This window comes from Nesoenas mayeri, assembly GCF_963082525.1.
Source record: "Nesoenas mayeri genome assembly, chromosome: 3".
NCBI lineage: Eukaryota > Metazoa > Chordata > Aves > Columbiformes > Columbidae > Nesoenas > Nesoenas mayeri.
Genome location: NC_137544.1, coordinates 100,068,903 through 100,081,818, shown reverse-complemented (window position 1 = coordinate 100,081,818; position 12,916 = coordinate 100,068,903). Strand labels below are relative to the sequence as shown.

Below are 12,916 nucleotides of genomic sequence, written 5' to 3'. Positions count from 1 at the left end.
AAAACTAACATTATTTCAACTAAAGTGTGTTTTTGCAGATAGTGTTTATCAACAGCATCTAAAAGAACCTGCACCTGTTGGTTTAATAAACGGTTATTTGTGGATCTACTAATGAGAATTTCTCATTGAATGTGCCCAGACCTATAGTATATGTTATACTGTTCATGAATCTGTGCAGCACGTAGATTTTATTATACTATTTGTGAATCTGTACAGCACCTAGATTCAATGATTGTGACTGGCCTGCACTATTCATGAATCTAATTGTGTGAATTCAATATTAATGTGCTCAGACTTACAGTATGTATTATACTATTTGTGGATCTGCGTGCCAGGCTGGCCATTGAGTACGATCAGACTTACAGTGCTGACTTGCCGTTATTTGCATCACTCAGGAGTTCTATCTAGCCGCCTTGCATGGGGCTTAACTTCTGCTAAATTAATCACCTTAACGCAACATTATTATACTGCTAATCACACCACCACAGTTAAAAAGTCGTCTTAATATTCAGGGCACAAAGTTATCACTTACCTCATTCTATCATCATCAGCCAGTCCATAATGTTATCATGATACTGGATTAAAGCTGCATGTATGGGAACAACGCATGCTTCTAATCCTTTCATTTAGAGCTTACCTCCTCCTTTCTCAAGTGCATGACTAATAAGAGCAAGCAAGACAGATAGAACCTTCTTCATATTTTGCCCCATTGTAAGTTTAATCATTCCACATACTGGTTGTGACTGAAGTTTGAACCACACAGCAAGTACAAGATCAATCTCATTTCACTGCCTCAATTCTACATAATTCTCAGGTTTATCTTCAGTAGAATTCTTGGATATGCATACTTTAGTATTCACATAAAAATCTGCATGTGAATTTGCAAAACATGTGAAGATAAAATGTAGAACGACTTGGACAACACAAAACCTGCCTTAATAAGGCTTGCCATTTAATCATTAAAATACAAAGTACAGAACCCACTTATTTATCTTCATCTATGTCTCCATATCTTTATTTTAATCTGAAATTTACTATATGTTTGAAAATTTCCTCACCATAAGCCCCTTTCTAATTCTGCTGTAATTTATCTCTCTGCTTATTTACAGTTACCCCAATGGGAGTGGAAGACACATGGCATACACCAGCTTTTACTGGATATGCAAAGGCACCTACGTATGGAAGCACTTTCCATGCTTATAAGAAACTGTAAAACTGCTAAGACAGGAAAATATTAAGTTGAGATAAAATCCAGCAGCAGGAAGCAGAGATAAAAGCCACCACAAAAGGTGCAGTCATGCTCTGGCTATACCACTATGCCCATTGCACAAAACAGCTCTGGGCCACCAATCAAGCATTTGAGAATTTCTCTGCTGGCACATTTGGTGCTATGGTACAATCTATAAAATACGCTGGGGGAAAAAAAAAAAAAGCACAGTGACACTGCATTGTCCTTGTCACAATGTGATATTGAGTGCCTCCTGTGAAAAACTGCTGATGTGGAATTTTCGTAATCCATCCCAAGACTAGTTTGACCCACCGCAAAACGTGTAGTTGTGAGGAATGTGACAAATTACATTCTACAAAGGCAGATAGCTTAAGCCACTGTACTCAAGTGAGTCAGTACGTTTCGCTATGTATTTGTGTAATTATATAAAGAAAAGACATTGAAGCTGTCTCTACAGATGTTACCAGACACCTAACTCGAGCGTTTTTACACTTGACACCTGCAAAGCTTCGGGACAGCTCTGCTCAACCACCGCAGCAGCTGTGAGGGGAGAAGCCCCGACACCAGACGCCGCTCCCGAGCACACGGCCCCATTGAGGCCAACGGGGCGCCCAAAGGCAGCGCAGCCCCCACCGGGCACCGCGCACTAATCACCTCCCACCCGGCTTCGGCCTCACCGCCTCCTCCTGGCGGACTTCAGACTGTGACCGAAAAGCGGCGGCCCCAACCCGGCCGCGGAAACCCCTACGGAACCCAACCAGCAGCAACAGACCCCAGCAACCCGCCCGCCGCCTCCCGCAGCGCCCCGACCCTTTCCCACCGGAAGTACAGGACGCGGCACCGCCCCACGCCGGCGGGCGGGGCCTGCGAGCCGGCCCTTGCCGAGCTGGCGGCGCTGGGCGCCCCGCCCTCTCCTTTGGTTCCGGCGGTGGGGATGGCGGCGTTGAGCTTCAGCTTTAACGTGGGGAGCCCCCCGCTCGGTAAGTGCGGGCCGGTCTTTGCTTTTTCCCCCGCCCTCCTCCCCGGGCGGCCCCAGGGAGACGCTGTCCCCTCGCCACCCGCCGGGCCGCGCGCGGGGCGCGTGGCCGCCGTGTTGCATCATGCCCTCGCGTGCGGGGACGGTGAGGGGAGGCCCGTGTCCGCCCGCCCTTCGGCGCTGCTGCGGGCTGGGGCCGTGTGCCCGCCGCGGCCCGGGCACGGGCGGCCGAGGCGGCCGGCGGGTCCCCGGGGTGCCTCGCTCGCTGAGGGGCACGGCGGGGCCGGTCCCGGCGGGCAGGCCGGCGCTGAGGGGCCCGTGTCGCCGCCAGGGACACGCCCCCGCGGGGTCCCGCCGGCACCTGAGGTGCTGAGGAGGTGCCGGCCCACGAGCCCGGCCGCGTGTCGGGCTCCACAGCGGCCGCTCCGCCGCGCCTGCTCGGGCCCGGGCTGCAGGGTCGGGCAGCGCTGGTCCCGCCGCCGTGGGGTTGCTGTTCGTGTGGCTGTTGGGGCAGCGGTGACAGCTGTCGGCGGTGAGCGGCATCCACGCCAGAGAAACTGAGTCATAGGTAGACCCCCCTCGGGTGACTTAGCACGGTGAGGCTAAGTTTTCAAGGCAGCCCTGATTCAGGTTGCTTGTTGGCGACCTCTGCCCGGTTGCTGATCTCTTTTGTTGTCGGTTCTAAGATGCTCCTAAAATTCGGATTGTCTGGGGAACTAGTTCGAAGTTGCGCAGCAAAATCCTGCTTTCTCTGTTGCTCACTGTCCTGTGATGTTATTTTACCTTTAAAAATATCAGGACGTCTTTCATTATGCTTTCTGCCATCTGGAAACAGCCTTTTTTATGTATTCCATACTGTTTCTTCATTTTGTTACAACTATTCAAAATACATTCTCTTCCTCTTCTTTGTCTTAGTGTATTCGTTTCTTTTTCATGCTGTTATGCCCAAATGCATTTCAGAGTTGACTACAACTTGCATGACTACTGATTTAAGGTATAATAGCATATAAGTTTTAAATGACATTTCTCGTGATACTTGATTATACTGATTTGCTAGAAAAGACATGATGCAATATGAGCTGTGATTAACATGGGTTTAGGGGCTTTGGAGTATTCTCTTGACACAGCCTGGCAAGTGGTACAAGAGATTTAGTTCAGGACATTGCATAATTGTGTCAGAAATAGTACATATTACAGACAAAACACTTTGGTAAACATTTATATCAAGAAGACAAGCACACTCAGCCTACTCATACCTACTTTGCACTATTCATCATGGCTGTGTGCTGGGAAAAGTGTAGTAGCTTTTAATGTCATTAGTATTAATTACATAGCTTGGTGTGCGTAATACTTGTAATTTTCAAAGCATTTCCTTGCATGTTATTAAAGTGTTTCCATGTCTTACAAACATATTGCATAAGCAGTGCCATTCTGACTTTCACAGATGGATAACTGAGGGATGAGAAGAACATTGGCTTACTGTTGATAAAAGCTTAATGCCACAAGAAGGGTTTTCAGCTGAGCAGAGGTGAGAGCTAGGGAATTCCTAGCTCCAGTGCTTTGTATTTAGGCCAGTGTATTAATAGCTTACAACATTATCTGCCTTGGGGAGTCTGTGCATTGTTCTAGGGAAGATTAAGTGCACAGCACACTATGAAGACTGTAACAGGTTAGATGTCTTTCAAGACCTAAAGTATAGTCCTTTGGCTAGTTTCATTTAAGTAGTATTTGCCTGTGCAAAAGCTTGGTGTCTTTGTATGTGCTTCTGAGCAAAGCAAAAGAACCCAAACTCCTCTACTTATGCTCAGCAGGCTGAATCTGGACCAGAGCCAATCCAGAAATACAGCCAAGTTAGCTCAATGCTTTATTTGAGCTACTGTGTCATGCTATAGAGCATCGAGATCGGAGCAGGTTTGCATCAAGCCACTTTGAATAAGGGCAGAACTGTCTTGCAGTTGATAATGTAGCCTAAAAACTTCAATATTTCTTTTATTTCCAGAGGCTGTCCTTTACTGTCACTGGTGAACTACATAGTCTGAAAACCCTGTATAAGCTTCCTGCACTTTTACATGGATAGAGGTTCTTTGTTTTGAATTGCTAATCTTTTCATAAACATTAAAGCACGTTAAAAATAGTCTCATCCGTGTTCAGAAAGTACTGATATATGCAGTAATTGATCTCCTTTGTATATGTCAGGGATGGGATGGAGTATGTTACTATACTGTTCAGTAATCAAAAGCAATTTGATTATGTTCTCTGTATATATTGGGGGAGAGTACTAATTTGTGCAGTACTCTTAGGAAGCAAAATGTATGGCTGCTGACGCTTGTTGAGCTCACTGCAGGTTGCTGTATGCTGGACATGATCAATTTGAAGCTGTAAGGATTGCCAAGAATAAGAAGCCTCTTGTATATGAGACTGAACATTGATTTCTTCTCTGGGCAATCTTGCTTGAAGGAGCCAGTTCTGTCACCTGGTCCTATTTCTTAAGAAATGCAACTTTTTTTTGCTGCTGCTACGAAAGATATTTGTCCTGGAAGAAAGTTCAGTGTCTTTTTCTCCTGTTTTGTTTTGTTTTGTTTTGTTTTTAAGGTGCTCTACTGACAGTGGAGCATGTGAAGAATGATGTTGAAATTTCAGTGGAAGAAGGCACAGAAACCATCCTCCGTGTGTCCGAGTAAGTGACTTTGCATCTCTCCTTCTAGCTTTGGGTCAGCAGTTTTAAAAAATCACATGATTGTAACATTGACAGTAACCTTTTCAGGTAGGAGGAAGAGAAGATTGCAATTTTATTCATCACTGCATTGCTGATGTCTCTTTGTAGCACAAACAAAACATTTACAATATATCCTAAACTTGATCTTTATGGAAAGAGCTCTAGTATTCTTATTTGCATGCACTTAGGTCTAATTGCTTATGCTGTACCAGTCACTTCATTGTTTAGGTATTTGCCTTTTTGAGGTGACATGGATTATCAAAAGCAAGGCCATTTTCTATTAGGCAAAATTGGCATAGATGATTCCTTGGACTTGTGGGATGAATTGTAGTGGAATGAATTTTAAAGATTTTTAATGGCATTATTGTGGGCTCACTGCTGCATTTAAGTGAAGATTTGATTGTTATCTCAGAAAAGTGCTAATTAACTATGGCATGCTATCCAGTGTATGTGTCTGCATCCTATAGAAAGAATCTTGGAAATCTTTGTAAGTCTGTTGACTGTCCTTCTAAAAATACTTTGCTATTAGAATAAATATTAGAATAAATATTTTGATGTTGTTTTTTATGATCTGAGTAGGATCATATGCATATCAGAAATGCAGAACTAATGCTGTTAGTTTGGGGAAGCTACATTCTCATTTTAGATTCCATGTCAGGTAAGATACCTGAATATATCAAGAGGAGATATCCTGATAGCTTAAGTGCCACTGACATTAGTGGAAATCTCTGATGTCTAGTATCTACAGTAAGGAGCATATTTTGACCCATAAACATTGCAGTCCTAACTTACAATCTATGAACACTATGATGAGCTTGGAATTAGTGATTATTTAGTGTTGGTTTTGAATAGTAATAGTTTTGAAAGAACAGAGAAAAAGTCTACTGTTCATGGATTTTCTGAAAAACTTGCAATTTTTAAGCTATTTCCATAGAAGATGCTGTTAAAGCCATTGATGCATCATAAATTGATATTCCTGCATGTCTATAGCATGGTTATAAGAAAAAAAAAAAAAGTATTTTTATGTTGTGTTGCAGAGTTTCTGACTTGATCCCCATAAATTAACACTGACTGAGCTTTTCCATTGTCTTCTAATCTCAAGGACAGAGCTTCTCACTATGTACATATTTCTGCAAAAAATTCAAAGCACAGGATGATTCACAGTCTTCAGTCATAACGATTGTTGTACTGGTTGCAGATACTGCTCTTTGTGTAAAATGTTAGACTTGAACTCAGCTATGAGTTCTTCCCTTAGTGTAATGTCTGATTTTACATATTGTCTTTTGCTACGTCTACTCATGGCATTGAATTCATAATTTTTGAATTGAAGTAAGACAAATGTGGCAGATTGTATTTGGACTTAATTGGTACAGTACAAATAATCTTCAGTGTGTGTTATGCACACGTGGGATACAGCATATATAACAGAGTTAATTGGATATTTTTTAGTTGGATGAGTTTTCCCCTTAAGTAGTCTTAGTCAGTTTTTGGTTTCATTTTCTTTTCTCAGTTTAGGCAGCACGTGTGTGTATGTACATACCAAAAGGTATATAGGCACACATACACTCCTGTAACAAGTGGGGACGATTTGAAATAATACAAATCACATTCATCAAGGGGGAATCATTCTTGACCAATCTGATACCCAGTCTGATGGCGTGACTGGCTGGGTAGATGAGGAGGGAGCAGTGGATGATGTCTACCTTGACACTGTCTCCCATAACACCCTCATAGGCAAGCTCAGGAAGTGTGGGTTGGATGAGTGGACAGTGAGATGGATTGAGAAGTGGCTGGATGGCAAAGCTCAGAGGGTTTTGATCAGTGGTGCACAGTCTTGTTGGAGGTCTGTAGCCAGTGGTGTTCCCTGAGGGTCAGTCCTGGGTCCAGTCTTGTTCAACCTGTTCATCAGTGACCTGGGTGAAGAGACTTGAGTGCACCCTCAGCAAGTTTGCTGATGTTACAAAACTGTGACGAGTGGCTGATGCACCAAAAGCCTGTGCTGCCATTCAGCGAGATCAGGGCAGCGTGGAGAGTTGAGTGAAGAGCAACCTAATTAAGTTCAATAAAGGCAAGTGTAGGGTCCTGCACCTGGGGATGAATAAGCCCAGGCACCAGTACAGACTGGGAGTTGACTTGCTGGAAAGCAGCACTGCAGAGAAGGACCTGGTAGTCCTGGTGAACAACAAGTTAACCATGAGCCAGCACTGTGCCCTTGTGGCCAAGAAGGCCGATTGTATCCTGGGCTGCATTAGGTAAACAGTGGCCAGCAGATTGAGAGAGGTTCTCCTGCCTCTCTGCTCTGCCCTGCCGTGGTGAGGCCGCATCTGCAGTACTGCGTCCAGTTCTGGGCTCCCCAGTTCAAGAAAGACAAGGAACTATTGGAGGAAGTCCAGTGGAGAGCTACAAAACTGGTCAGGGGACCGGGTCATCCTTTATACGAGGAAAGGTTGCTGGAGCTGGATCTGTTTAGCCTGGAGAAGAGAAGACTGAGAAGGGATCTTATCAGTGCTTATAAATATCTCAAGGGTGGGTGTCAAGAGGATGGGACCAGACTCTCTTCAGAGGTGCTCAACAATAGGATAAGGAGCAGTGGGCACAGAGTGAAGCATAGGAAGTTCTGTCTGAATATGAGGAGAAACTTATCTACTTTGGAGGTGCCAGAGCACTGGAACAGGCTGCCCAGAGAAGTTGTGGAGTCTCCTTCTTCTCTGGAGACATTCAAGACCTGCCTGGACACATTTCAGTTCAATCTACTCTAGGTGAACCTCCTTTGCAGGTGGTTTGGACTGGATGATCTTCAGAGGTCCCTTCCAACCCCAACCACTGGTGATTTGGCGATTCTTGGCTTTGAAATAATATTTTATTTTATTAAATAATTTCATATTACCTTGCCTTCTTGCCACTGCATTGCAAAGTGACTCATTTTAGCTGCACTGGAAGTTATCAGAAATGTAAAGCAAAAGCTCTTCTTCTGGGCTTCGGCTATGTATGGATAATATCTAGAATCATGGCTCCATCAAATGGAAGTTTTTTTGTGTTGGTGTCCTCTTGTACCTGGCATTGGATTATGTTTAAGAAGTTATTCCAAACATCAATATTGCATTCATTTTCTCTTGCTCGGTTGTACAATCATTTAAAAAATTGATTCTCTATTTTAAGTCTGTTAAAAGTGTATCTGTAACTTGAGAAGCATCAGCTGAACTCATATTCCAACTAATGCTTTTGGTAAATGGATTTCATGGCATCGTTTCTGCTGAAGCTGTATTATTTTAGCATGACTTGAAATTTGCTTGGGATATTTCAGACTTTGATGATTTCTTTTTTTTCTGGAAACCATTAGTTCTAATGACTAGACTTGAATTAGAGGGAACATTTTGTTTGCTATTTTTCTGGGTTATATTTTGAATGTGCAGTTAAAATCTGGTGACAAACTTTTTAGCTGAGTAGCTGAAACTTTGCTGTTAGGTAGTTAGCTGAAAAGTTTATCCCTAGTTTGAGATTTTTTTTTACAGGTTGCTTTTGAAGCCTTAGCTTCAAAACTTCATGTGGTAATAGCTCCTAAGCAAACGACTCAGCTAAATGCTGATGCATTATGGAATGTTTTAGTATATCTGCATCTTCTCAGATAACAAACTGCAGTACAGCTTTTCTGTTTTGTGTTATGAGCACATGCATACCTCAGAGTAGTATTATTCTTAGGCAGACGTATCTAAGCTTTGCACAGAAACATTCTGCAATGCTTTTTGCAAATTAATTCACATACTGATTTATTAAAATTGGAGATTCTCTCTGTTTTGTTTTGTGTGGGTTGTTTTGTTTTGGGTTTGTTTTGTTTTTTTCCTTCTACTATCTTGTCTTCTGCTTCTTGATTATTTCCTGTGGTATTTAATTGTGTGGTGTTTCGTGTCACTTCTGAGAGACAAATACTATTTGCCTATAACATTACATTGTCCATGGTTATTCTTCCTTACTCCTGGAGTTAGCAGACACTAGTTGCAAAAGGCGGCCTTGATGTTTTGTTACTTTTTCAAAGAAAAGAGGCCAATTAGCACTGTGTTTAGGTAGATCTTTTTTTTTTCTTCAAAGAAAATAAACAACTTTTAAAGCACAGGTAAGCACTCAGAGTAACATTGTCACATTTCATACACTTATTCAGTTTTGCTTGAGTAATCAATGGTATTTGTTTTAGTGTGAACTAGTGAAAACAATAACAACACTTTTCACCGACTTTTTGTAGATGCAAATAGTTTAGAAATGTTTTGTTCTTCTCAGTTTGAAAAAAATACATTAAAATCTGGTAGCAGTGAGAAATCGTACTTTGTGTATGATAACCTTCCCATTGTGACTTTTGTTCTGAGTCATAATTGAAGGATCTTCTTTATACCTGATCCTAGAAGCAAAAAAAAAATTCAAATGAAGTGTGTTGCTTAAGTTTAGTGCAGTTAAGCTAATGAGACTGGCTGATCTATTTGTACTAAAAATGGGACTCATATAATTATTAATATATCGAGAAGTCTCCTGTACCTTTTCTAGAACTTTCATTCATTTTTGCAAGACTTTTTGAGGTCTATCAAAAATCTTTTAATTTTATAAAGGACATAGTAGGTGTAACAGGAAATACAGAACAGTGACGGGACAGAACAATAATGGAACCTCATTTGGACAAATTGAAGTGTAGCATTCAATCCATTAAACTGAGTGGAACACAACACTTACGGGAACTTTTTGTTGATCTCAATATTTGTTTAGAAGCAATTTGAGCTCTAATTTATAATCTACAGCTATGTGGGACTGTGAAGATGAGTATTATCTAGAGAATTGAGGGTTGTGATGCATCTTTCTTCCAAAACTCTTTAGTAAATATTAATGGAAGTGTTCATATTAGATTAATTTGAAGCTAGATTTCTGACAATATGCAGCTTTTTGTAATACTGTATGTAAGGTGAAAAAGGGAAATCAAAACACAGAAATAAGTATGCTCTTTGGAGAGCCTTTTCCCTCCAGATCTATTGAGGATTTTTAACAGCAGAATGGGAAAAACAAAATCAAATTAGGCTTTTATCTGGAGAAGACTGGATGAAAAACAGAAGTACAGGCAGCCTGTTCAACAAGGCTATGTGAAATGTGAATTGAGTAAAACTGAGTAACAAATGAACAGGTTTTTCTTCTCTGGTGCCCTTAAAACCATCACTGAGACCTCTTGATTCCTCTAGATTCTCTTCAAAGTCATCCTTCTTATATGAAAATAAGAGAAAACAAATGTTGATTTAGCTCCTTATATTCTGGAAAATATGTAGCTGAAGTTATACTTATGCATTCTGTCAGATATGGAGAGAGAGTTTTATTCTTTGTAAGAATAATCAGAGTTTGATTAACTTCTGTCTAGCTAAACAAAGTTGTTTCGTGTTTAGAAGCTTCTTGTTCCATCTGGTGATACAAAAGCAAGGACTGCTATATTATTTTGCTAGAAATTTTTTATTTTTTTTTTTAATTCTGGTGACCTGGTACCTGTTGGTTCACCCAGAAAGTATTTTATGTTTGCTTTACAAATGTTTCAGCTATGTGTGTACAATTAAAATTGAACTGGAGGTAGTAATTTAACATACCTTTATTATGCCTCTTTCTTTTTTAAGGCATGTTTCATTTACCGATGTGAATTCAATAGCTCGCTATCTTGCTAGAGTTGCTGGTTCTGCAGGATTGTATGGTTCGAATCTGTTGGAACACACTGAGGTGAGAAGGAATCATTACTTTTTTTTTTTTTCCTTTTTCTCATATTTTCTCCTTTGTTTTGGACTGTTTTTTTTTTAATGTTTATTTGGGTTTAGGAACTTGTGTCTGTTGTTCTGCATTTTAGTGTTAGACTGAGATTCCAACTATGTGGGATGCTGAGAGGGTTTTGTTTTCTTAAGCTTGCTTCTTTTTCTAAAGAAGTGTCATAAATCTGAGCATTGGAAGTGTTGCCTTTTCCTACCCCTGCAACAGCAACTCCTAACCTGATGGTTCACTAATATAACACAATTCAGGTTGGAGGAAGGTCATATCTTCACTTTCCTCAGCTCTGTTTCCATCAGTTGCTACCTTGTAACACTTCAGTATAACACCACAAGCACTGTATGGCATCCAAATGCTGAATTAGTTTTTGCTGTAATGATGGACAAAACCCTGACCCTGATTCATTTAGTGAGATGTGGTGAGGCATTGACACATAGATGGACTGTTCCCTCCTGCAAAATCCTGTATTCTCTAACGCTTCCCTAATGGTACCATGAGGGCACCACAGTTTTTGTGCCAGAGAGGGAACTTCTTTGGTCTTCCTTGCTTACACATCTTACAAAAAGTTACTAGGAACTGTGGATATGATGTGAAATGAGAGGGAATTCTTCCTGAGTCCATCTCAGAAGAATCATATGCTGAATTTTAAGTTGGTAGCTGGAACTAACAGATAAATTGAAATATATTTCCTCTGAAATTGGGGGAGGGACTGAAAGTCAGGTCTTTTCTTCAACTACTTGAAACTAGTAGTAATCTCTCTTCAGCCCTTACAGCTGGTCTCAAGGAAAGTGTTGTCTTAGTATATTGCATGTAAGGCATTTAAAACGTTGTAGGTTATCTTATGACTACTTAAGCTTTCTGACTAAAAACCTTGGGTTTAAGTTAAGCCCCCAGACCTCTGCAAGCACACTTTCAAGACTGACATTTCTGATAAAATACTTCTTTCCACTTCTGCATCTTTCGAAAATAGCATTGTACTTTGAGAAGTGCAGTGACAGCTGCATTTGTGGTGCAAATATTTAGGAGCATATCTGCAAATGGCTGAACTGAATTCTGTGGTGATGTAATTACATCTGTGCCTGCCACGTTGGCTTGAATATTGGAAGGATTCCTGCTGCAGTTTACAGAACACTTGCACATGAAATAGGAACAGAGGACTAGAAGAGACAGTCTCTTACACAGTTGAGGGATTCCACTTGTAGACAGGGCTACACTATTAACCAAGGGAGTGATTTGTTTTGTTTTGTCTTGGTGTTTGTTTATGTACTGAGATGTATTTCCTTTCATGGGATAAGACTTTTGCAGAAGGGGGAGGGAAATGAGGTGGGGGAGGGATTTGATTTCTTTAAATCTAAAAGGAGATGAGGCAGAGAAGATAGCGACTGAGGGGAAAATGGTATACTCAGTAGCAGTTCCGGGAAGATCAAATAGGTCACAAAAGCCACCAAAATCTAAATAGTTAAAGGACAATGACAATTATTATGTACTATATGTGATAAATAAGTACCTAAGAACTACTGATTATTTTTTTACCAATGGAAATACCTTCAGTAAGTTGGTATTTCCAGCAGTTAGAATGCATCCTGAAGGAAGAAATTAATTTTAATCATTTAGTATAGTTCTGGGTTTCAGTATATTTTATTTTTAAAGTTATTTAAGTATAAATTATTATTTATTCTCCAATATATTTAATGCTAATATTCCAGCTAATATTTTCTGTTCAGCTATTAAATGCATTGTATATTGCTTCATTTTTTAACAAGCTTCTTTCTGCTTATTAACTTTGACTATCTTATATCCCTTGAAACTAGATTGACCATTGGCTGGAGTTCAGTGCTACAAAGTTATCTACCACCAGCCAGTTTCTTTCAGCGATCCAAGAGCTCAATCACTGTCTGTCTTTGAGGACGTACTTGGTTGGAAACTCACTGAGTCTCGCAGACTTGTGTGTCTGGGCTGTGCTAAAAGGTATCAGTGTATGTTCTTGCTTTCATTGGCTTGAAATCTGTGTATACCAGGAGTCCTCAAATTTCTTTTTTGTGGTTGCTAGTAGCAACTCTTAAATGTATGCCAGACTATATACTATTGTGCATACTGCTTTGACCTGTGCATTGCTAGTGATGGGAATAGTATAGCTTAAGAAACTCTTATTTTTCTTAAATGGTTGTTATATTTGGAAATTTATAGGCTGTAATTATAGGTGGAATTTTTTTTAACTACT

The 12,916-nt window shown here is 40.7% G+C and overlaps 1 protein-coding gene across 3 annotated transcripts in view; it reads left to right on the top strand.

The window, feature by feature from the left end:
• Positions 1-2,148: 2,148 nt before the first annotated feature.
• Positions 2,149-12,916, top strand: part of EPRS1 (glutamyl-prolyl-tRNA synthetase 1) — a 40,184-nt gene continuing 29,416 nt past the window's right edge. For 2 of the 3 annotated variants that reach the window (XM_080341978.1, XM_080341976.1), the window contains exons 1-4: positions 2,149-2,208; positions 4,797-4,881; positions 10,554-10,653; positions 12,507-12,663. In XM_080341978.1, the coding sequence (XP_080198104.1) occupies positions 2,163-2,208; positions 4,797-4,881; positions 10,554-10,653; positions 12,507-12,663 (388 nt within the window). In that variant the 5' untranslated portion in view covers positions 2,149-2,162. Of the gene's footprint in view, positions 2,209-4,203; positions 4,284-4,796; positions 4,882-10,553; positions 10,654-12,506; positions 12,664-12,916 lie in introns of all 3 variants that reach the window. The other variant, XM_080341977.1, reaches the window with a different exon arrangement.